Source organism: Pleurodeles waltl, chromosome 7 (genome assembly GCF_031143425.1).
Source record: "Pleurodeles waltl isolate 20211129_DDA chromosome 7, aPleWal1.hap1.20221129, whole genome shotgun sequence".
NCBI lineage: Eukaryota > Metazoa > Chordata > Amphibia > Caudata > Salamandridae > Pleurodeles > Pleurodeles waltl.
The window spans coordinates 454,787,309-454,806,390 of record NC_090446.1 but is presented as its reverse complement, the minus strand read 5'-3'; the positions used below and the strand labels follow the sequence as shown (position 1 = coordinate 454,806,390).

The 19,082-nt window shown below is 45.3% G+C and overlaps 1 protein-coding gene across 1 annotated transcript in view; it reads right to left on the bottom strand.

Moving 5' to 3' along the window:
• LOC138304177 (uncharacterized) overlaps positions 1-19,082 on the bottom strand; it is a 152,122-nt gene that overhangs the window by 110,763 nt on the left and 22,277 nt on the right. Inside the window, exon 2 of the mRNA XM_069244012.1 lies at positions 6,416-6,527. Within this exon, the coding sequence (XP_069100113.1) occupies positions 6,416-6,527 (112 nt within the window). The remainder of the gene's footprint in view (positions 1-6,415; positions 6,528-19,082) is intronic.

Genomic DNA, 19,082 nt, shown 5'->3' with positions numbered 1-19,082 from the left:
GACAGATCTTGAAATAAGGAGCAGAAATCGGACAAAGTTAATCGGACATACATCTTCTCCAAAGAATCAGCTGAAAAGCATATGTGAGAACAAGCATCAAGAAGTCTACTAGCCAACTCGCTATGGCGAGTTAGATGTTATCAGGCTGAGCTATACTATATTTAGGATCTACTTGCCTGCTCTGGCGAGTTGACAAACCGGTGTCCTGTTCACAAAGAAAGGGATGGAGCAATAAAGATGCCTTTAAATCTTGGTTTTATATAGTCACTTTTGCTCGGTGCGTAGAAGCAGAGGTCAGAAGTTAGTTTACTTTTCTGACTGCAGAGTTGTAGGATTTTGTAAAGTGAACCGTCTGACCTGGTGTGCAGAGCGTTTGAAACGAAAGGCTGTAGGGTGTCAGATTTTAAACACAAAACATTTAATTAGCTATTAAGTCAACTGTATAGCATTTCAAAATATATTTTAGTAGTTTTGAAAGCCCTTTTCTGGTTCTTGTGTGATAAAAATTATATTTTACTTAGATGAAATCAGAACACTTTTCTTGGTGATGTGCAAATGATAAATGTTTTCTGAAATTTAAATTTCACAGATTATTGTTCATGCACTATATAGTTTTATTACTAAAGGTGCAAGTTAGTGGGAGTGTTTTTAGCCATTTCAATGGGAAATGTACTGCCTGTAAATGGCAGTGTGCTACCACATTATGTGTTAGTAATATATTTATTAAAACTGAGTGTTTAAACATGAACTGAGAAACACTCCTGCCCCTGCCTGAATGGCAAGGCTATTAGTAAACTAAGAGGCAAATCGGGGGTCATGTTTAGTCTATTTAATCAAACAAAGGTTTGTTTATTTTGTACAGCAGAAATGTTGAAATCGCGTTTAAGGTGCTCTAATGTGAGAATGAAGAAAAACGCTGCTCTGTAAAATAAGAGATTTGCCTACAATCACACTTTGAGACCCTTTTATGGGACAAATACATTTCAGTTAGGTCAAGTAGATTACTCGACCTGCAGGTCTAGTAAAATTTTTATGAGGCATGCAGAACAAAAAGAGTTTGGAAACTGAAGACGGACCGTTATGGAGTGAAGGAATATGAAGGGAGAGCACAAGCGGGAACATTACAAAGTAAGCAAGGTCTAAACTAATTGGAAGTGACCCCAAATCAGTCATCAAAAACCTGCTTTGGAATGATGCTGTTTCATACTATGAACACTTCCAGTCTTTAAAAGCATACAGAGCATCTGGAGCTGGACTTCCACAGACTTTTCTTATGTGTACTTATAAGGCGTGCCGGGTCACCTGGCAAGGCATCTTGGTGCCATCAGGAGAGGGGAACTGCCTTAAGGAGAATTGAAGAGCCAAGTTTTCTGTTTCTTGTAACATTCAAAAATCGAGCTGACAGTTCTAATGTGTAGCTGTGAGGTTGTCCCTGGCCTTAAGAGCCAAGTAAGAAAATGTGCAACCACAAGTTCTGGCTCCATGGATGCAGGGGACTAGAGAGACGGGAGGAGAGATGTCTGGTGGGCAATATGGAGACTTCTGGCACGTTGTGAGGGAATGTAGACATCAAGGGTGTTTCCAAGCTCCATTCTGCTGGTGATCAGGGCTTGTGTGACGGTTCTTCATGCTTTGAGGGTGAGCCATCAGAATAATTTTCTGAGGAGTTTGAGGGTGTGGAAGCAGGATGAGGCTCCTAAGTTGAATCTGCTGGACATTAAGATCTGATTGATGGTCATGATCCTTAGGTTAAAGGCGGACTTCAAAAAGCTGGGCGCTGGTCCTTGTTCTGAGGGCCACAAGGCAGAGAACCAGAGATGGGCGTACTTTCCAAATAGTACCAGTTCTGTTTAAGTTGACTTTCAAGCTGTTGGCCCTCATCCATTTTACAATTTCGGGCATGCAGTTGATGAAATCTGTCTAGGTATTGGAGGAGTCTTTGAATAGGGAGAGGATTAGCTGGATGGGGTCTGTGTTAGAGATTATGCAGAGTTTGTGGTTTCGGACGAAGTTGGCAAGTGGGGTCACATATATGTTGAAGATTGTGCAGCTGAGATCACAGATCAGGTTGGGAGCAGAGGAAGAGTAAGGGGCAAGGCTAATTGACTGGGCACATCCTGTGAAAAAGGAGCTGATCCAATGGAGGTTTATGCAATATTTTCAGGTATTTAAAAGGCAACATTCCGAACACATTCTAAATCATACTGTTGTATGCCTGGCAACTGAGAGGAACATTTAACAAATTTGACTGTGCAAGGCTCTCAAGGCATTGCATGAGGATGGTCTAAGTGATAGGAATCATTTTATGCATAAAAGGGTGTGTTCTCTGAAAACGGTGAGGGCATTACCTACCTCCAAGTGGTGACATAAAAGAAAACACATTTGAAGACATACATAAGCACAAACTGCTATACCATGTACTTCACAGGCCAATATCACAATGTTCCTAGACCCTTCACTCAAAAGAAAGCATGCTGTGACAGAAGCTAAAATACACACAAGTGAACGTTGGTACCCAGTTATAACATGCGCTGGCAAAGCCAATAGGTGTTGCCTAAACAATGCCTATATTTATTATTTTGTTTAAGTTGTTTTATTAAATGTTAGAGGCTAGCAATCAGAAGTGTTGCTATTTTAATTAGGTATGGAAGGAATGTGTGATTGAGTGTGTAAGCAGAAGTGTACACAGCAGGTAGTTGTGCTGTGGAATGTAAAATGAGGGAGAGCTAACAGTGTGTATGGCATGGCAGATGTGTACAATTAGGAAGGATCAGGTGGGAGGATCACGGAGGACATGGAGGCAGTGGGCCAATTTGATGCTTTAAAGGGAGATACAGGGGAAAGAAGATAAGTCAGTAATCGGAATAAAGCATGAGAGGAAATTATTGTAAATCAGAGATAAACGGTTAAGCAGATGGGTGTTCCATGGGCAAGACAGTATTTGGCTAAAGGCATGGAAGAGGCACTGAATGGAGAAAATAAAACAGGCCAGCAGCGCCAAATCATAGAAGAAAGGAAGGAACAGGGAGTGAGAGGCTACTAGAAATGGACAATGTGCAAAGTATACACAATAGAGAGGAAGTAATACAGCCTCTCCCAAAGAACTGAAAGATTCAGGTATATGTAGGGAACAATACAGCTAGATGTGAAATCGAGGGAGCTGCAAAGTGAGTTGGAAGAAAATGTTGGGTGTGTTATATTAAAAGTCATGCATTAGTGAAAGGAAAAAAAGTCTTGGTGTCGCCTTGAAATTAAAGTGACTTTGCAGTAATGTATGTCATTTGTTAGCAAAGCAACAGTGTATAGTTGAAGATACAATGGCACTGTCAGCCACTGAAAAGACTTCAGCACCAGCGCACCTCTACACCTTTGTGGAAGAGTCGGATAAAGCACAGTGGAAGTATACATTCATAACCTATCTGTAAAACGAGCAACACAGAAACGTGTGAATCAGCACAGGACACAGATAAATGTAACATAAAATGTGACAACAGTTGAGGAGCAAACAATGTCCACATGGCAGCAAGGGTGTCTACATTGCCCAGACAGGTATGACGTGTAATGAAAATAAGAGAAGGAGGAACCATGAGGAATATGCCAGCAGATGTGTACAATTTAGGAAGAGTCTGTAGACCAAGTACTTTGTAATGGAAAAGTAAAAAGAGCACAAATCAGAAAAACAAAGAGGGATAATGTTGAGACGGAGAATGAAATGAAAGACTCGTCGTTGGGGCAGATGCATTTACAGTTGAAAGAATGCAAGAAAACAGAATGAGAAGTACAAAGCAGCCTGTAAATTATACAAAAATGTCACTACACAAGGTAGCAGAAGAAGACAGAGAATGGAGAGTTAGGGCAATGAACCATGCGTGTTTAAAACCGAAAAAGAGAAGAAAAACTATGCGATGCACAGCAGAGGGTGTGATATAGAGTACTTTTAATGAGAAATCTTTAAAAAGACTGAAAAAGACCAAAGAGTGGATATAAGGCACGCTGGTGTACACATCTGTAAAAGATCTCTAAAACCCACCGAAAAGGTTACAACGTTTATGTAGGCGTTAACCTGAGAACTGAGGCAGGACACAGATAAATTTGATCTTAGCCAATGAGCACGCAGTTTTCATATGGCAGAGCGTGTGTCTGAAATGTGCATACTTATGCTGATGTTGTGGAATGTAAAATGATAGACTGAGTCTGCATCATTCAACCATACACACTGGTACTCACTTCAGGCTGTGATTTGTTCAACATCGAAACTCAGAAAATAAGCATAAACGGTGTCAATATTAGGAAGACGTTGCCATTTCCACTAGGGAGATTGGCATCAGTACCACCAGCTTCCTGCGCTCGGGCTACGATGAGAGAGTGAGAGTTTCCAATATATGGGCTGTGAAGGTCACACATATGATGGCTGCACATCAGCGTCTCAATGTGGGCACAGTAATGAAGGGCCTGACCGCGTCGAATGAGTTCTTGAGGACGTAGCCCCTGACAGTGAAGGGACGGGAGGCAATTGCTAAAATGGTCTTCCTCCCAAGGTGTTTTTATCTAATCCAGAACTCTTTGTTCCCTCGTGGAGAATTTGTTTTTTGTTGCAAACTCAATAGCTTGCTTGTTTCCCTAGTGGGCGGAAAAGTGCAGCCAGTTGGCCCTGTCGGTCCTGAAGCTCAATATGGAGGAGGGAGGCCTAGCTCTCCCAGACATACTATTTTGCAGTGCATCTGCAGCATGCAACCCGCTGGCTGACGGACACTCATTACTAGGAAGAGAGGCTGCTGAGGGGTGCGCTTGAAGATAACACCCTGGCGTGCCTGATGATGCGGCGGCGTTCGGGGGGACCAGGTTCCATATCTGGTACAGTATACAGCACAGATATGGGAATAGTGGTACAGAAGGTGCTGTGGAGGGCCCCCTTTGACAAGGAATTGCAGTTGTGGGATCTTGAGCCCTTTAGATCCATAGATAGGGTATGTCAATGAGAAGGGTGTGTCTTTTGGTGGGTGACCCATACCCAAGGGAAGTCTTTATCAGCTTTCAGGAAGCATGGGCATGTTCAGTGTGGGGAAGGGACACTTTTTTCACTATGCAAAGCTAGATAATACAGCAAGAGAGATATGGTGCACTCATCCGGTGGCTCAGTCTTCTTCTCAGACTTCAGAGGGATTGATTAGATGGGGGAGGGCAGGCACCTCATTACGCTCTTCTACAGAGCCCTTGGGGCGGGGTGGAGAAATAGGACACCACGCATATCCGACAAGTGTAGCCTGGGAAACGGATTAAGGGGCAGCACTTTAGGATTCAGATTGTAACCATGCATGTGGTATGGTGGTAAAAGCTATTTCCTGTAATAATGGGTAAAGCTATTACTTTTCAATTATCTACACTAAACCTAATACAATAGACCCCAGCAAGACGCCAAAATGTTTGCACTGCGGTGAGAAGAAGGTCTCCTTTTTACACCTGGCTACGCAGTGTCCAGAGGAGCATGGATTTTGGACCGGGGTAGTGCCTGGGATTGAGGGGCCATGGGCACAGATATCCCCTGTACACCTAGGGCATGCCTGTTAGGCATAGTAAAGAAGCCCAGGGGCCACCAGACATAATATCAATTTCTTCAGCTGGTGCAGTTCTTGGTGAAACATAGGGTGGCCATTGGATTGGTGGGGTCCCTGGTAGCAAGTGTTGATATGTGGATCGAAGATGTATTAAAGTGGGGAGGGGAGGGGTTCGCAGAAGAACAGCACGTACGTCTCTCTCACATGATCACAAAGCTACTGAGGCTGTGGGGACCTGGAGGCTACTAATGGATGATTTCAATTACCCCAGTAGCTCGGACTCAGATTCCGTCCAGGAAGAACGAGAAGCGCAAGTGTGTATTAGGAATTGTTACCAAATGTAAACGTTTTCTCGACCAAGTATGAACCTGATATATGTGTAGTTATGTTAGCTCACAGACTTAATACACGTACTCCTACCCACTATATTATTTCTGTTTTCTGAAATATGAGAGACACACAGAATGGCACCAGCACTTGTGAATATGAGCTGCAAGTTTTGCCCATTTCCTATATTTAATGCAAAAATAAAGAATGAAAAAATTAAGAAAATAACCATAAGTTCTATATAAAATTTATATTCGACTTTTATTTATTTTGAATACTTCAACAATTATACACACAGCCTGTATCCTACAGGACAGAACCCATAACGTCCCCCAAAATGTATCACCTCTATCGTCCATGACAATGATGCGCTGATTGGAGTTCACAGTTATAAAGAAGTGGCAAGTGGCTACTCAGTAAATGGGAGACTGGCAAACCTGGTTCAGGAACGTACATCACCCCAAATGGCCTACAAAAGTATTCCCTGTATAAGCAGAAGGTGGATCTTACGCAAGGGACAAGAAGCAGCTTACCAGTTAATGAAGCTGCTCTTGCCAGCAGAATGGTTGCCCATCAGCATCACAGTGATCTTTTTGCGGGGCACCAGGAGTGACAGGTCCAGCTTGGATGCTACAGAGATTAGACCTATGACAGAGGAGACATCAATGTGAGAAGTCATATGACAGAATACCCTACCAGAGACAAAATGTATACGGCAGCCATTAGCATTCTTGCATGAGATAGTATGGCAAGGATTGAGAACAAGGCTGTATGGAGTATGTATGAATTATTTCAACAACTTTGCTGTCCCTGCAGTATGTTTACTCCACGCAGGACTGGAGACCAGAAATCAGAATAGAGTAACATATCAGAGCTGTAAAAAAACATGATCAAAGATACTCTGTAGCAACAAATTCAGTCAGTCCATCCAACAAAAACCCGAATTTGGTTTCATGGGTTAGAGCAAATTTTGAATTGCGAAAGAGGGGGAACTAGAGAGTTGATGATCAGGCAAGCAGAAGCAAGGTGGCTATGCCGTATGAGGTCAGTAAATCTGAGCTTGAATACAAACAATGAGCTCCATCACTTCTTATAAGCCTGTCCCAATGTAGAGGATCACATTTGGCAGCACCTCTTTATTTGCCCTCTTTATTTGGATTTACTGCATGTGTTGCACAGAAGTACCATTCTTCACCTTTTAGCCAAAGGCCAACTAAAGCAAGGTGGTTACGTTAACAGAGGTCTTCAAATTTGGGCTCGTATATGAATCATGAGTCTCAGCATTCACATTTCTTATGAGCCCGATTTGATGTAGAGGTCATTCATTAGACTTTCCATTTTATTCCATATTTGGATTATTGTACATTTCCTACAAGTACTATTCCTCTCCTTCTACCCCTTTGGGCACGCAGTAATTTTGGAATTGCGACAGGGTATTTTTTCTTTTAAGTTAGGAACGGAAATAACATTTTGGAGCTCTCATTTAGTTTACATGTGAACAATGTTGTTTTCTGTGCTGTTGGTGTGACCATATGTACTTTGATCATGTATTCACTCTTCTCTATTTTAGCACTTTATCCCCTCGATGTACTTTAGAATGTTTGAAAGTTGATCATTACACAATGGTGTCCATGACAATTTTTTATTTAGGTTGCCAGTTTGTGAGGTTAAGGTACATATTTTGATGTTGGGCAGATGCCTTAGGTCATATCCCACACATCTGCCATTTATGGATTGTGTGGAAATACTTAAGCCTTACCACGGATTTTGTGCACTATTCTAAGTTGGGCACCATAACGCATTCCAGGGTTTTACCTTCATAAGATGGCTACTGGTCACCACATTTTATTCCATGGCGTCACCTTTTCAAGATGGCTGCCGGCGCTGTAATATGTTCATCGCTTCCTCTTTTCTTGGGGGTCTAGCATCACATTTTATAGCATTAGGCAACTACTGGGGTCTATACTTTCATTCCCTATGTCCTGGAAGCTCCAGAGGGACATTTGTTTTAGATTGTTATGCTTTGATTTACAGTTTAGAAGTTTTCTGCACTATTACAAGATGGCCTCACCATTTAAAACTGTTCTCATGTTATTTGCTCCTGCCACTACAGGTGATTCGCATTATGAGGATTACTTAAACATCAGGGTCGGAGGGCGGGTAATCTCCACTTAAATCATTTTTGTGGAGGGACCAGGGGCTATCATACTCCACTGGGTAAGGGTGAGAATTTAAATCCCGTGAACTTCTTGTGTGGAGTCTATCCACCTTTCGGGAATCAGTTAAACGCAAGTGAGATTGCACTTTAACCCCTAGCGGGCCACAGATGTAATGGTTGGGTCCGCGGCTGCGCCTCTCAGGCGCCACGGATGTAACAGTTACATATGATTACCGGCCCCCGGGAGAAGCGCTAGCGCTCCCCCCGCGGGCCGGCGAAGGTCAGGGCTGGAAGGAGAATCGCTTCCTCTTCTACCCCCGACCCTCCCAGTGACGTCTGATGATGTCAGCACGCAAGACTGTGCTGAACTCAGAGGTCACCTCCCATTGCGCTGGAAGCATGCTTCCAGCGCAATTGCGGAAGACAAATGCTCAGCATTTCTCTTCCACTTGGGAGGAAGCGGCCAGCAGAAGCTTGAAAGGAAAGGCCTTTCCTTTCATGTCTCTGCAAGCATTTCTGCTGCCCGAAACGCCCACTAGGCACCAGGAAATCTTTTTTGGGGTGAAATAGACATGAGGGGAGCAGCCCTTGGGTTAGGGCCGCTCCCCAGGTAGGCAAACCATTTTGAGGCCATTCCTGCCGCCGCCCCCCCCCCCCCCCCCCCAAATCTGTGATAAGGGCAACTCCATTTAGTGAAATGATTACAGTGCATAGGTACTGTAGTTGTGATCAGAATTTTGAGACTGGGTTAATGGATCTGAAGAGGAGATTGGGTGCACAGAGATACTAAAAAGATTTGTTGATGCAAACCGAGAGAAGAATATGGAGAATTGATAGCCATTCCACTATTGTTCCTAAACTTAAACATAATGAAGGCGTTAAAGGCCATCTTGGGTGACCTCTTTCAATCGTGACCATAACAAGATTTTCAGGATATTACAAAAAACTGGTATTTGCTGATGGGAGTTCCTAGGCTGACATGATTTTGGCTAAACCTGTGATTCAGTGCAGAAGAAGTCTGACTACAAGAGATAAGGTATTGAGAAATTACCTCAATTCTTTGACAAGCATGAATAATAACAACTGGCTACCAGTCCCGCCTAAGGTATTTTATGTGTGATGTGGTTGTAGTGTGTATGTGATATGAGCATCAATAAGATGAAGGACTTTAGTTATAAAACAAATAAGGTCTACCATGTTCAGCAATTGCAGTTGTTTAGGAATTGTAATAACATTTGTTGTGTATACCATCATTTGCAATTGTTCCAAAATATACGTTGGAAGCACAGAGTTTTGAAAGTACAGATACAGAAACACCAAAGAGCATTTCAGAGCCAGGATAGAATATTCCCACTAGCACTGCATGCTAAGGAGTGTCATGCGGGTGCACTTAGTTTCTGGTTCCATGAGGTACAACACATTTAGAAAGATTAAAAGGTGGGGTGGGGGGGAACCAGGGAACCTAGGCTGTGACAGATGGAATCAAAATGGATTAGTTGTTTAAGGATTGCGAGGCAGGGACTGAACCTGGAAAAAGAGCTGCATTTTTAGATTAATATTATTTATTTTATGATTTCCATTAGAGATTTGGAATTTCTGCCGTATGGCGCTGTGGGGGAGAGAGGGCACAGTGGAGAACTTCCTAGATGATTTTTTCAAATTAGGCGGCAGGTTTTAGAATATTAGATCTGAATAAAGAATAACTAAGGTTGTGGGTTGACAACCATATGGATTGATCTGGTATTTGATTGGAGATGTGTAGCCCAACTGCTATAGATCAATTGTTTTTGGGATTTCACATTAGGTGGAATTATTGCTTTGATCTTATTGAGATGAATACTTGTTAAGTTTATAGCATTTACTTTTTCATTAGAGATGGTAATTATATTAATTTGATTATTTAATATGGGTTTTTTTTGTTTACTGAGAGGATGTGTGGATTACTGCCATTTGATTGAGAGTCTGCTCCCATCAATAGGAGATGATGATGGAGTGAAATAATTGGTAGTTTTGTTTGCCATACTACATTACAGGCCATGGGAATTTTTGTCGATGTAGAGAAGAATTTGTAGTTTTAAGACATATAGCAATCAGGTGAGCTAAAGGCCACCTAGCTTGCTATCTAGGGTGGGATTGGAATACACCCACCTGATTAGGTATTTTCTGATTTTGGACACCATGATTGGAGGTCTCTTTGCTCCAATTACACAGAGACCTGTTGAGGGAATTAGTACTATGCATAGAGTGTGATTGATGGTGGTTTGGTGTGATTGAGTTATTTAGAATTTTAGACGCCCGTATTGGCAGTCCACATGTCTCCAGTACATTGAGCCTTATGGAGTGAATTAATGTTATGCAGGGAGCGCAATAAATGGTGATTTGTGGTTTGACCTATTACATCGTGGGCCATGGTATTATTGCCAATCACAGAAAACAAAAATTAGATTAGTAGTTTGGGGACATACAGTAGTCTGGTTGGCTTATGGTTTCTCCAATGAGAACTCGCGCCTGGGTTGAGATTGTGACAAACTTGTCGGTTTGGATAATAACCAATTATGGACACCAGGATTGGCTAAAGGTTTGTTCTTATCAAATGGGAAGTAATAGAATGAATCAAGGCTATATGCAGAGTGAAAGGATCGGTGGTCTGTTTGCTCCAATTACATGGAGCCATATGGAGAGATTTAATGCTATGCTTTGAGTACGATTAATGGTAGTCTGGTGTGACTGGATTATTTCAGATACCCAGATTGGCAGTCTGCTTATTCCTAGTACAGAGACTCATGGAGTGGAGATCCTGTATTACTGCTGAACACAAATAGGACATTAGATCAGTAGTATGGGGACTTATGGTAGAACGGTTGGCCATTGGTTTCCTCCAATGAGAAATCACACCTGGGATGAGATTGTGACTAACTTGTCGGATTGGATAATAGCCAAGTATGCATACCGGGAGTGGCTAAAGGTTTACTCCTATCAAATGAAGATAATAGAGTTAATCAAGGCTATACGTGGAATTAAATAATTGGTTGTTTGGATCACCCTATCACATCGCAGGTAATGAAAACATCACCTATTGTAGAAAGTGAAGGCAATTAGTGGCTGATCCGGTTGGTGTTGACAATAGGAAGAGTAATTGGTGCCACAAGCAGAGTCTTAGTTGGAGTTATGTTTGAAAGATGGGACTTGGGATATGATGGAGTCTTTGTTTGGGGAAAATGTGTTTGCTCGTTTCATGTTGCGAGTCTGGATATGCTTGTGGAATTAGGATTGTGGGGACACTAGGTTAATGAGGATGTGATGTTTGGTTTGTTGTTTTTGGTTCTGGGGACAATGGTATGACAGGACATAATGACAGAAAATGTTTCATTTGATGGTGTTGGTTCATCGTTACTTTAACTATGAATAGCATAATTTGATTGGATTAGTGATAGGGTTGTTTTATCTGTTTTAGGACTCACTTGGGAGAGGACACTTACCTATGGGCATTAGACTCATTGCCAGGGCATCTCTCATGAGCTTGTAGGAAAACAAACAGAGTAATTCAGCAGAGTAATAGAAAGTGAGTGCAAACTTTTTATACCTATGAGTTTATTAACATGGCGATATTTTTGGAACAGTAATAATGGGAAATAATTTTATTATGCTGACCTATTAGCAATGAACACAATTAACACCATTTGGGTAATTTCTCATGTTTAAAAAAAAATGGGACTTGGTAATGGGAGCCGTGGTGTTAAGTGTAATAATGATCAGTGCAATAGTAGGTGGCTATCTCTACACCCCAATAAGATGTTTTTATATATGTCTTAATTGATTATATATTCATTTTCAGCCCTGAAGAAGTTCACCTCAGATGAATTACGTTGGCTGGGTGGAGTTGTTTTGTATGATGATTTCAAATAAAGGAATTTGGACATCACACTATGGCTCCTGTCTTGTCATGGATCTTGAAAGGAACACCAAATTAATCATAAAGCTACAGATGCATGAGTAATAAGCTACAGGACTACTGTGCGCATTCCCTCCATGTCCATCTTTCAAAGATGAAAAGAAATATAAAAAGGGGAACGAGCGCTTAGAGGAGACAGAATAAAAGGAATGAGAAAAAAAAAAGGAGAAGGGGAGCAGGTCATACTAAAAAGGGGGAGGGGAGTTGGTCTCTCCCTAAACGCTTTTCGTCATCTCTTCAGGGCCAAGGGTGCACATTCATTTTCTGGCCTTGCTTTCAGGCATGAGAGAGGGGCTACGTCCTTAGGAGTTTTGGGTGGCTTTTTTAACTAAGGACTCTTGCTCTAATCATCTCAAATTTGGGGCTCCCTCAGTGTCCTTAGCAGATCTTATTCTTTCAGAAGGGGATGTGGGGGTGGTCCTAATTGCTAAGGGTGTTCGCTCTCCCACGATTAGGATGAGCTTCTTTCACCAAGCAAAAATACCTCTATTAGAGCGTGAAACACTGTAGTGGGTTTAGCTTATTGAGGAAAAAGCTACTTACTTTTGGTAACCGCTTTTCAGGTAGAGACCAAATAGTAGCAGATTCCCCACCTTGTGAATTTCTACTGGCGCCAGACTCGATCCAGAAACATTGCTAGCAGTTCCCTCATGCTTCAGTAAGTGGGGTGTGTGGCTCAGATCCGTCCTGCTACATATGTGATATGGGGGATCAGCACATATACACCACCTCAGAGAGCTGAGGTCAATTTCTTTATGCACTCTGCCCGAGCCAAAAGAGGACTTTCAAGTGTGCAACCTTATAAATAGACTAAACAAGGCCATTCTTCAGGATGAGGGTGCATGGGTGAGGAATCTGTGGTTAGAGTATCAGAAAAGGAATTGCCACACTACTCTACCCGTCGCGTAGGTTCTCATTCTAATGAGACTACTAGATTTTGAGTGGTAGAATCGCCCACGGTGTGGGAGACTGTCTAACCCACTGCGGTTGACACCTGTCGCTCCAATCCGGGTTTGCTCTGGCTAACTAGCAGTGCCTCATCTCTACCCAAGGATAGGGATGACTGGGCAGCCATGCGCATGACATACTTGGTTTCTCAAGGAAGCAGTGGTCACTCAGGTCTCATCCGTTTCTCTCAGTTACATTTAGACTCATATATAAATGACAAACAGAGGCAGTATATGTTTCAATAATGATTTTAATAAAACAACTGCACCTTAGATAGCAAAGCTTGAGCTGCAATAACCAGGATGACAGTTATTAAAATTGTGACGAAGAGAGTGAATCATAAAAATAACGCTATCATATTGTTACTACGGTCAATAGACTAACTCCTACCTAGGCCATGATAGAGCACAGCATGTTAAGCTCTAATTCTGCCTTTCAGGTTCCCCTGGGAAGACATCATCCCCCATACCTGAGCAAAGGCATGCAATCTGCATTAGCATCTGTGGCAAAGCATTCAGCTATCAGCATACAGTCGTGGTTCTCTGGCTGGAATCTCCCTCTTAACGTGTAAGGGTCAAGGAAGTGCTTTTATAACACCACGGCTGATGTTCTGGGAAAATGCCCCTACGTAAGGATGTGTGTTTTCTACGAATGTTGGAGACTAAACTTCTACCACATTCACTGGCAATGTACCGTGCTGTAGCCTTGGAAGAAGCACAGAGTGATCAAGAATGTCTTGTTTGAGGTCAGAGTGCTGGCCTAAGCAAAAACTGAAGCCAAGTAAAATATATCTAGGTTAAAGTGCACAGCGGCTTGGCCTAGTGTGTTAAAATAACGAGCATTGAGCTATTGCTAAAATGGCTACACAACACCCTCCCCTTGTCGGTTGAAGGTGGTACAAAGCCTAAGGAAATACAAAATTGCTACTAAAAGCTCAACCTAAGAAATATATGTAAAAGCAATGTCAATAACGCCAAGTCGAAGGGACACGTGAGCATGTAGAAGGACAATTTAAAACCTTAACATGTGGCATAAAACTGAATTCCAAAAGGCAAAGTTATTTTTGAAAAGTGTCAATCGATTCCGGGACCACAGAGGACAGGAAATCTTCCAATTTGGGCGATATTAAAGTTGGAAAGCCATCGCCAAGAAGGGTCAAGGAGCAGTCGTATTCCATAGCCTCAGCCAGGGCAGCATTCCATGGTGTGCCCAATGATGAGTCCCAAGTCACATCCTCCAGGAAGGGCAATTCATAAGTAGCTTCCCATAGCAAACGCAACCTCAACGCACATGTCTGGTAACAAACCCTCAAGCGAGAACATCAGCAGGTCAGCATCCAATGAAAGCAAACGCTGCTTAGAAAGACAGACTTCCAGTGCGTGTTCGAAAGAGCACCAGAGGCACCGAAACACGGGCTGCACACAATGTAAAACCGGTCTGAATGACAGAGAGCAGCTGCACTCAAATTGTTCCAGGAGTATTGCTCCAAAATACTGCATCATGCGTTCACGACACATATGCGCTGATGAGAGCGCTTTCATTCCTCCTTGTTGCGGCTGGACAGCCATTGCGCATAAAAAATAGCAACAGTAGAATGCAAGCTAAAAAAGCCAAAGTCATTGGAAATTCCCCCAAAATACTAGAAAATATTAAAAGGATGGCTGATGGTATTAAACCGAATATGGAGGAGAAGGTGTGAAGGAAACCAGAACCAACAGCTTTAAAGAAATGCGCGATTCCAGTTGTACTGGACGCATTAAATATCCGTCCCATGAGATCACCAAAGTGTCTTGGAAAGTTTATACTTAAAAGGGACTGTATTTCTCCTGACGACCTTGCCACCTGAAGTGCGTAGGTCTTGCGTGCAGATGTAAGGGCCACAAGCTTTTGAAACAATAAAGCCTTGAGTCTGCTCAACTTGTCAAAATTCACATTTGAAGAAGCAATGTGAGGCCAAATGTCAGCTACCTCTTATCTTAGTGCGGGGGGGGGGGAAGGGAAAGAAGAAGTACCTTCAAGCAGTATGTAACGACCTTCGAGACTGAAACAACAAACTATTCCGGCTCGCATCCCACAACAGTCTTCACCATTGTGGAGAACATAGCTGCCGTTTGAAAACACCTGGAACATAGGTCTAATCAAGGGGACTGGAACTCCCTTCAGATAACAAGCCAAGTTCGCTGCAGACGCGTTACACGCCCCATGCAAGGACAGCTGTTTACAAACCACCGAATGGCTGACTGAAGTCTCACATTCACTACCGCTAAGAAAGACTTCTTTCATGCCATTGAGACATTTGTATGAGAAGGGAAGCTCCCACACCTCATGGATGTAACTATCGCCCAGCCTTTCATATCTGCCTACCAGAATGTGTTTTAAACAGGAGGTGAACTGAAGTGCAGAAATAGGCAGATTGATGACCCCCGTGTATTAGCCACTCAGCAGATGGTATTTCGCTCACAGTAAAAGGCAACTTTTCTAATTCCTCGATGTTTAGCATGACATAAGTCGCTTCTTTCTTAGTCATTAGTTGTTGTCGCGTTAAATTAAAGGAAGAAAACATTTCCCTTGTGCTGACATGCTGCATGGGAACGCGACCCACCTTCAGTATTTGAAGTGGTCAACCCAACTGCATAATGGACCTTAGCTGACTCTGTCCATGGTGTAAAGAAGACATATCTGTTTGTATAATGTCTATAGCAGAAGAGACTATGGTGGTCATTACAACCCTGCCGGACGGTGTTAAAGCGGCGGTAAGACCGCCAACAGGCCGGCTGTAAAAAATGTGGAATTATGACCATGGCAGAGACCGCCAACAAAGACAGCTACATTAACACTCCGACCGCCACGGCGGTACAGACAAACAGCTTGGTGGTCACCGTCACCAGACAGGCGGGAGACAATGTACCACCCACACTATTATGACAGGCCAATCCGCCACCTTTTCCGGGGCGGATTCACCGCGGATAAAAACATGGCAGAAACAGGAAATTCGAAGAGAAAACGCTCACCTCATCACACTCCACGAGGAAGGAGGGCACCATGGAGCCGGAACTCCATATTCTTCCTGCGATAGTCTTCCTGCTCCTGTACCAGGAGCACCAATGCCGGCGGCAAAGTCCACGGTGAGTACTGCACCTACGACATAGGGGAGGCAAAAAAGAGGGACATACACGCAACACCCCCACTCCCACCCTCACCCACTACAACACACACACTAATACAGCATGTCCAAACATTACAGTAACACCCCCCAACGCCTCCGGAAGAATGCAAAGACAAAAGGAAATGAGTGTAACCATTGTATAATATCTAAATAGAGTAAGCAAAAATATACATATATACACTATTAACAAAATATACACCACGTATAGTAGTCCAGGTAATACACCATTCATAGTCCGTGGACCACTGGGTCCAAAATGCATGGGCGAGGCCCACTCAAGATACCCGAACATGACGGAGAGAACACTGCAGGGGCATCAGATAGAAATACAACAGGCACCTCAGGGGGAAGGGGTGGCACCTCAGCCGGATGCGTGCACAACGCCAGATCCACAAGGGGGCTCCATGCCCATTGATGTATCCTGGGGAGTGCAAAGCCACAGTCTCTCAAGTGGGTGGTTTGCCCACTTCTTTATCCTGGGGAGTGCAAAGCCACAGTCTCTCAAGTGGATAACAGTCTCCACTGGTTCTGGAGGGGGACTGGTGCCCAGAGTGCATCACTCACCCTGTGACGGTCCCTGTTGCGTCACTGCCCCTGCCGCTCATGGGCTAGCGGTGCTCGAGTTGGCGGTCCTTGCCCTGTTCAGCGGGTGCTCGAGTTGGCGGTCCTTGCCCTGTTCAGCGGGTGCTCGAGTTGGCGGTCCTTGCCCTGTTCAGCGGGTGCTCGGCTGGCGGGGTCCTCCTGGGCAGCTGGGCTATGGCTGGCGGTGGCCTCCTGGGCAGCAACGATGGGGCTGGCGGTGGCCTCCTGGGCAGCAACGATGGGGCTGGCGGTGGCCTCCTGGGCAGCAACGATGGGGCTGGCGGTGGCCTCCTGGGCAGCAACGATGGGGCTGGCGGTCTTCTCCGCCGTGCTGCTCCTCCCAGACTTTGCGCCTTTCTTCTGCCCCTTCCCCACCTTGGGAGGAGTCACAGCTGAGTCCACACTCCCCCCGGGACCCCTGTGAGCGGCTTGGGTGGCTGGAGTCTTCCCCCGCTCTCGCCGGGCACTAGCCAACTTCTGGTGCTTCACAGAGGGGGGGGGGGGGGGGCTGGCTGTGCTCTGGCTCAGTGTTACACTGGTGCACTCCACATACCTGTCACAACAGGCACCACTGGTCCTGGTGATTTTGTGGTTGAGGTGCTAGTACGGGACCTACGAGTTGGACGGGGGTGGGGGAGGTTGTGAAAAATAGGTTAAGGGTGGACATGAAAAGTTGTTTGGAGACACTGGGACGGGTAGCTGGAGGGGGTTTGGGAGTGGAGGAAGAGGTGGTGGTTGTAGGAAGTATAAGTTTGGGTGCAGGTGCATGCGCTGGAGGCTGTCGTGAGGTGGATGGCTGTTGGGTGGGTGTGTGGCTGCGTTTGTGTATCTTGGGAGGGGTGTCACAGACACACTGGGAGAGGACACAGGGGACGTGTGAATGGTAGTGGGGGTGGTGAGTGCACGTGAGCGGGGTGTGGTGGCGGGTGTACTGGTGCGGGATGTAGTGGCTGTAGTGGTAGTGCATGCAGGTGTGAGTGTAGACGAGACTGGGAGGGAGGAGGGAGACAACGAGGAGGGGGACACAGTGGAGGCAGTGGATGTTGGTGTGTCTGTATGTGTGTGATGCTTGCGTGAGTGCCTGTGGGATGTGTGGTGCTTATGTTTGCCAGAGCTTCCCTTGTGTGTTGAGGTGTGTGCAGGCTGGTCTGATGGTGTGCTTGGGATAGGCATAGGTACAGGGGATTGGGTCTGGGTGGAGGAATTTGGAGGGGGGAGGCTAGACACAGGGACAATGGCTGCCATCAGTGCGGAGGCCAGAGTTTGAACGGTTCGATGAAGGGCAGCCTGACCAGAATGAATGCCCTCCAGGAATGCATGTGTGTGTTGCAACTCCCTTTCTACACCCTGGATGGCATTCAAAATGGTAGACTGCCCAACAGTGAGGGACCTGAGGAGGTCAATGGCCTCCTCACTGAGGGCAGCAGAGGTGACAGGGGCTGAGGTGCCTGGGGCGAAGGAGATGCCCACCCTCCTGGGTGAGCGGGCACAGGGCGAAGGCTGAGGGGCTGCTGGGAGGGCAGTGCTGGTAGGGGGGGGGTGGCGGCTGTACCTGTTGACGTGGGGGCACAGATGTTGCTGCCACCACAAGGGAGCTCCAATTGGAGGACGAGTCCGTGTCGCTGGTTGCAGATCATGTGACTGCCGTGGTGCTCCCCTCACCCTCCGTCCCACTGGTGTATTCAGAGTCCGTAGTGTGGGCCTCCATGGCCATGTAGGATGCAGCTCCCTCGTGCTCCAGTGCCACTGCTCCTCTGCCTGATGATGCTAATGCACACAAGAACAGGGAGACCGCAAAAAAAAAAAAAAAAAAAAAAGGGGGGTGGGGGGGAACAGAAGAAAGACAGGTTGAGTGCATGCATGGCTTACCGCTACCGGACAAGACAGACACAGAAGGCCCCTGCACTACGCTACGCACTTGGGCTCTACAGTGCACTTACTGGGAAATGGCCTACAAGGCTATGGACGACATCTGCACACATAGATGAGACACGGGCATGAATAGCTGTACTTGGCACTCTACAGAGGTGGGGTGGGGGGCCACAGGGCCATGCCTTACGAAGGGGCCTAGCCTACGGAACTCGCCCTGGCCTAGGGAAACCCATAGCCCTCCTCCCCCACCCAGACACCTCCACTGCGCACAAAGTCAGCTGAATGAGAGTGTACTCACCCCCTTGTGTCTGCTGTGATGCCCTCAAGCGCCCATCCAACTCAGGGTAGGCCACCGCCAGGATCCGGAACATCAGGGGGGTCATGGTTCGACGGGCACCCCTCCCACGTTGGGAGGCCATCCCCAGCTGAGCCTCCGCCGTCTACTTGCTCCAGCGGCGAATTTCCTCCCATCTCTTCCGGCAGTGGGTGCTCAGTCTGTGGTGGACCCCCAGGGTCCGGACG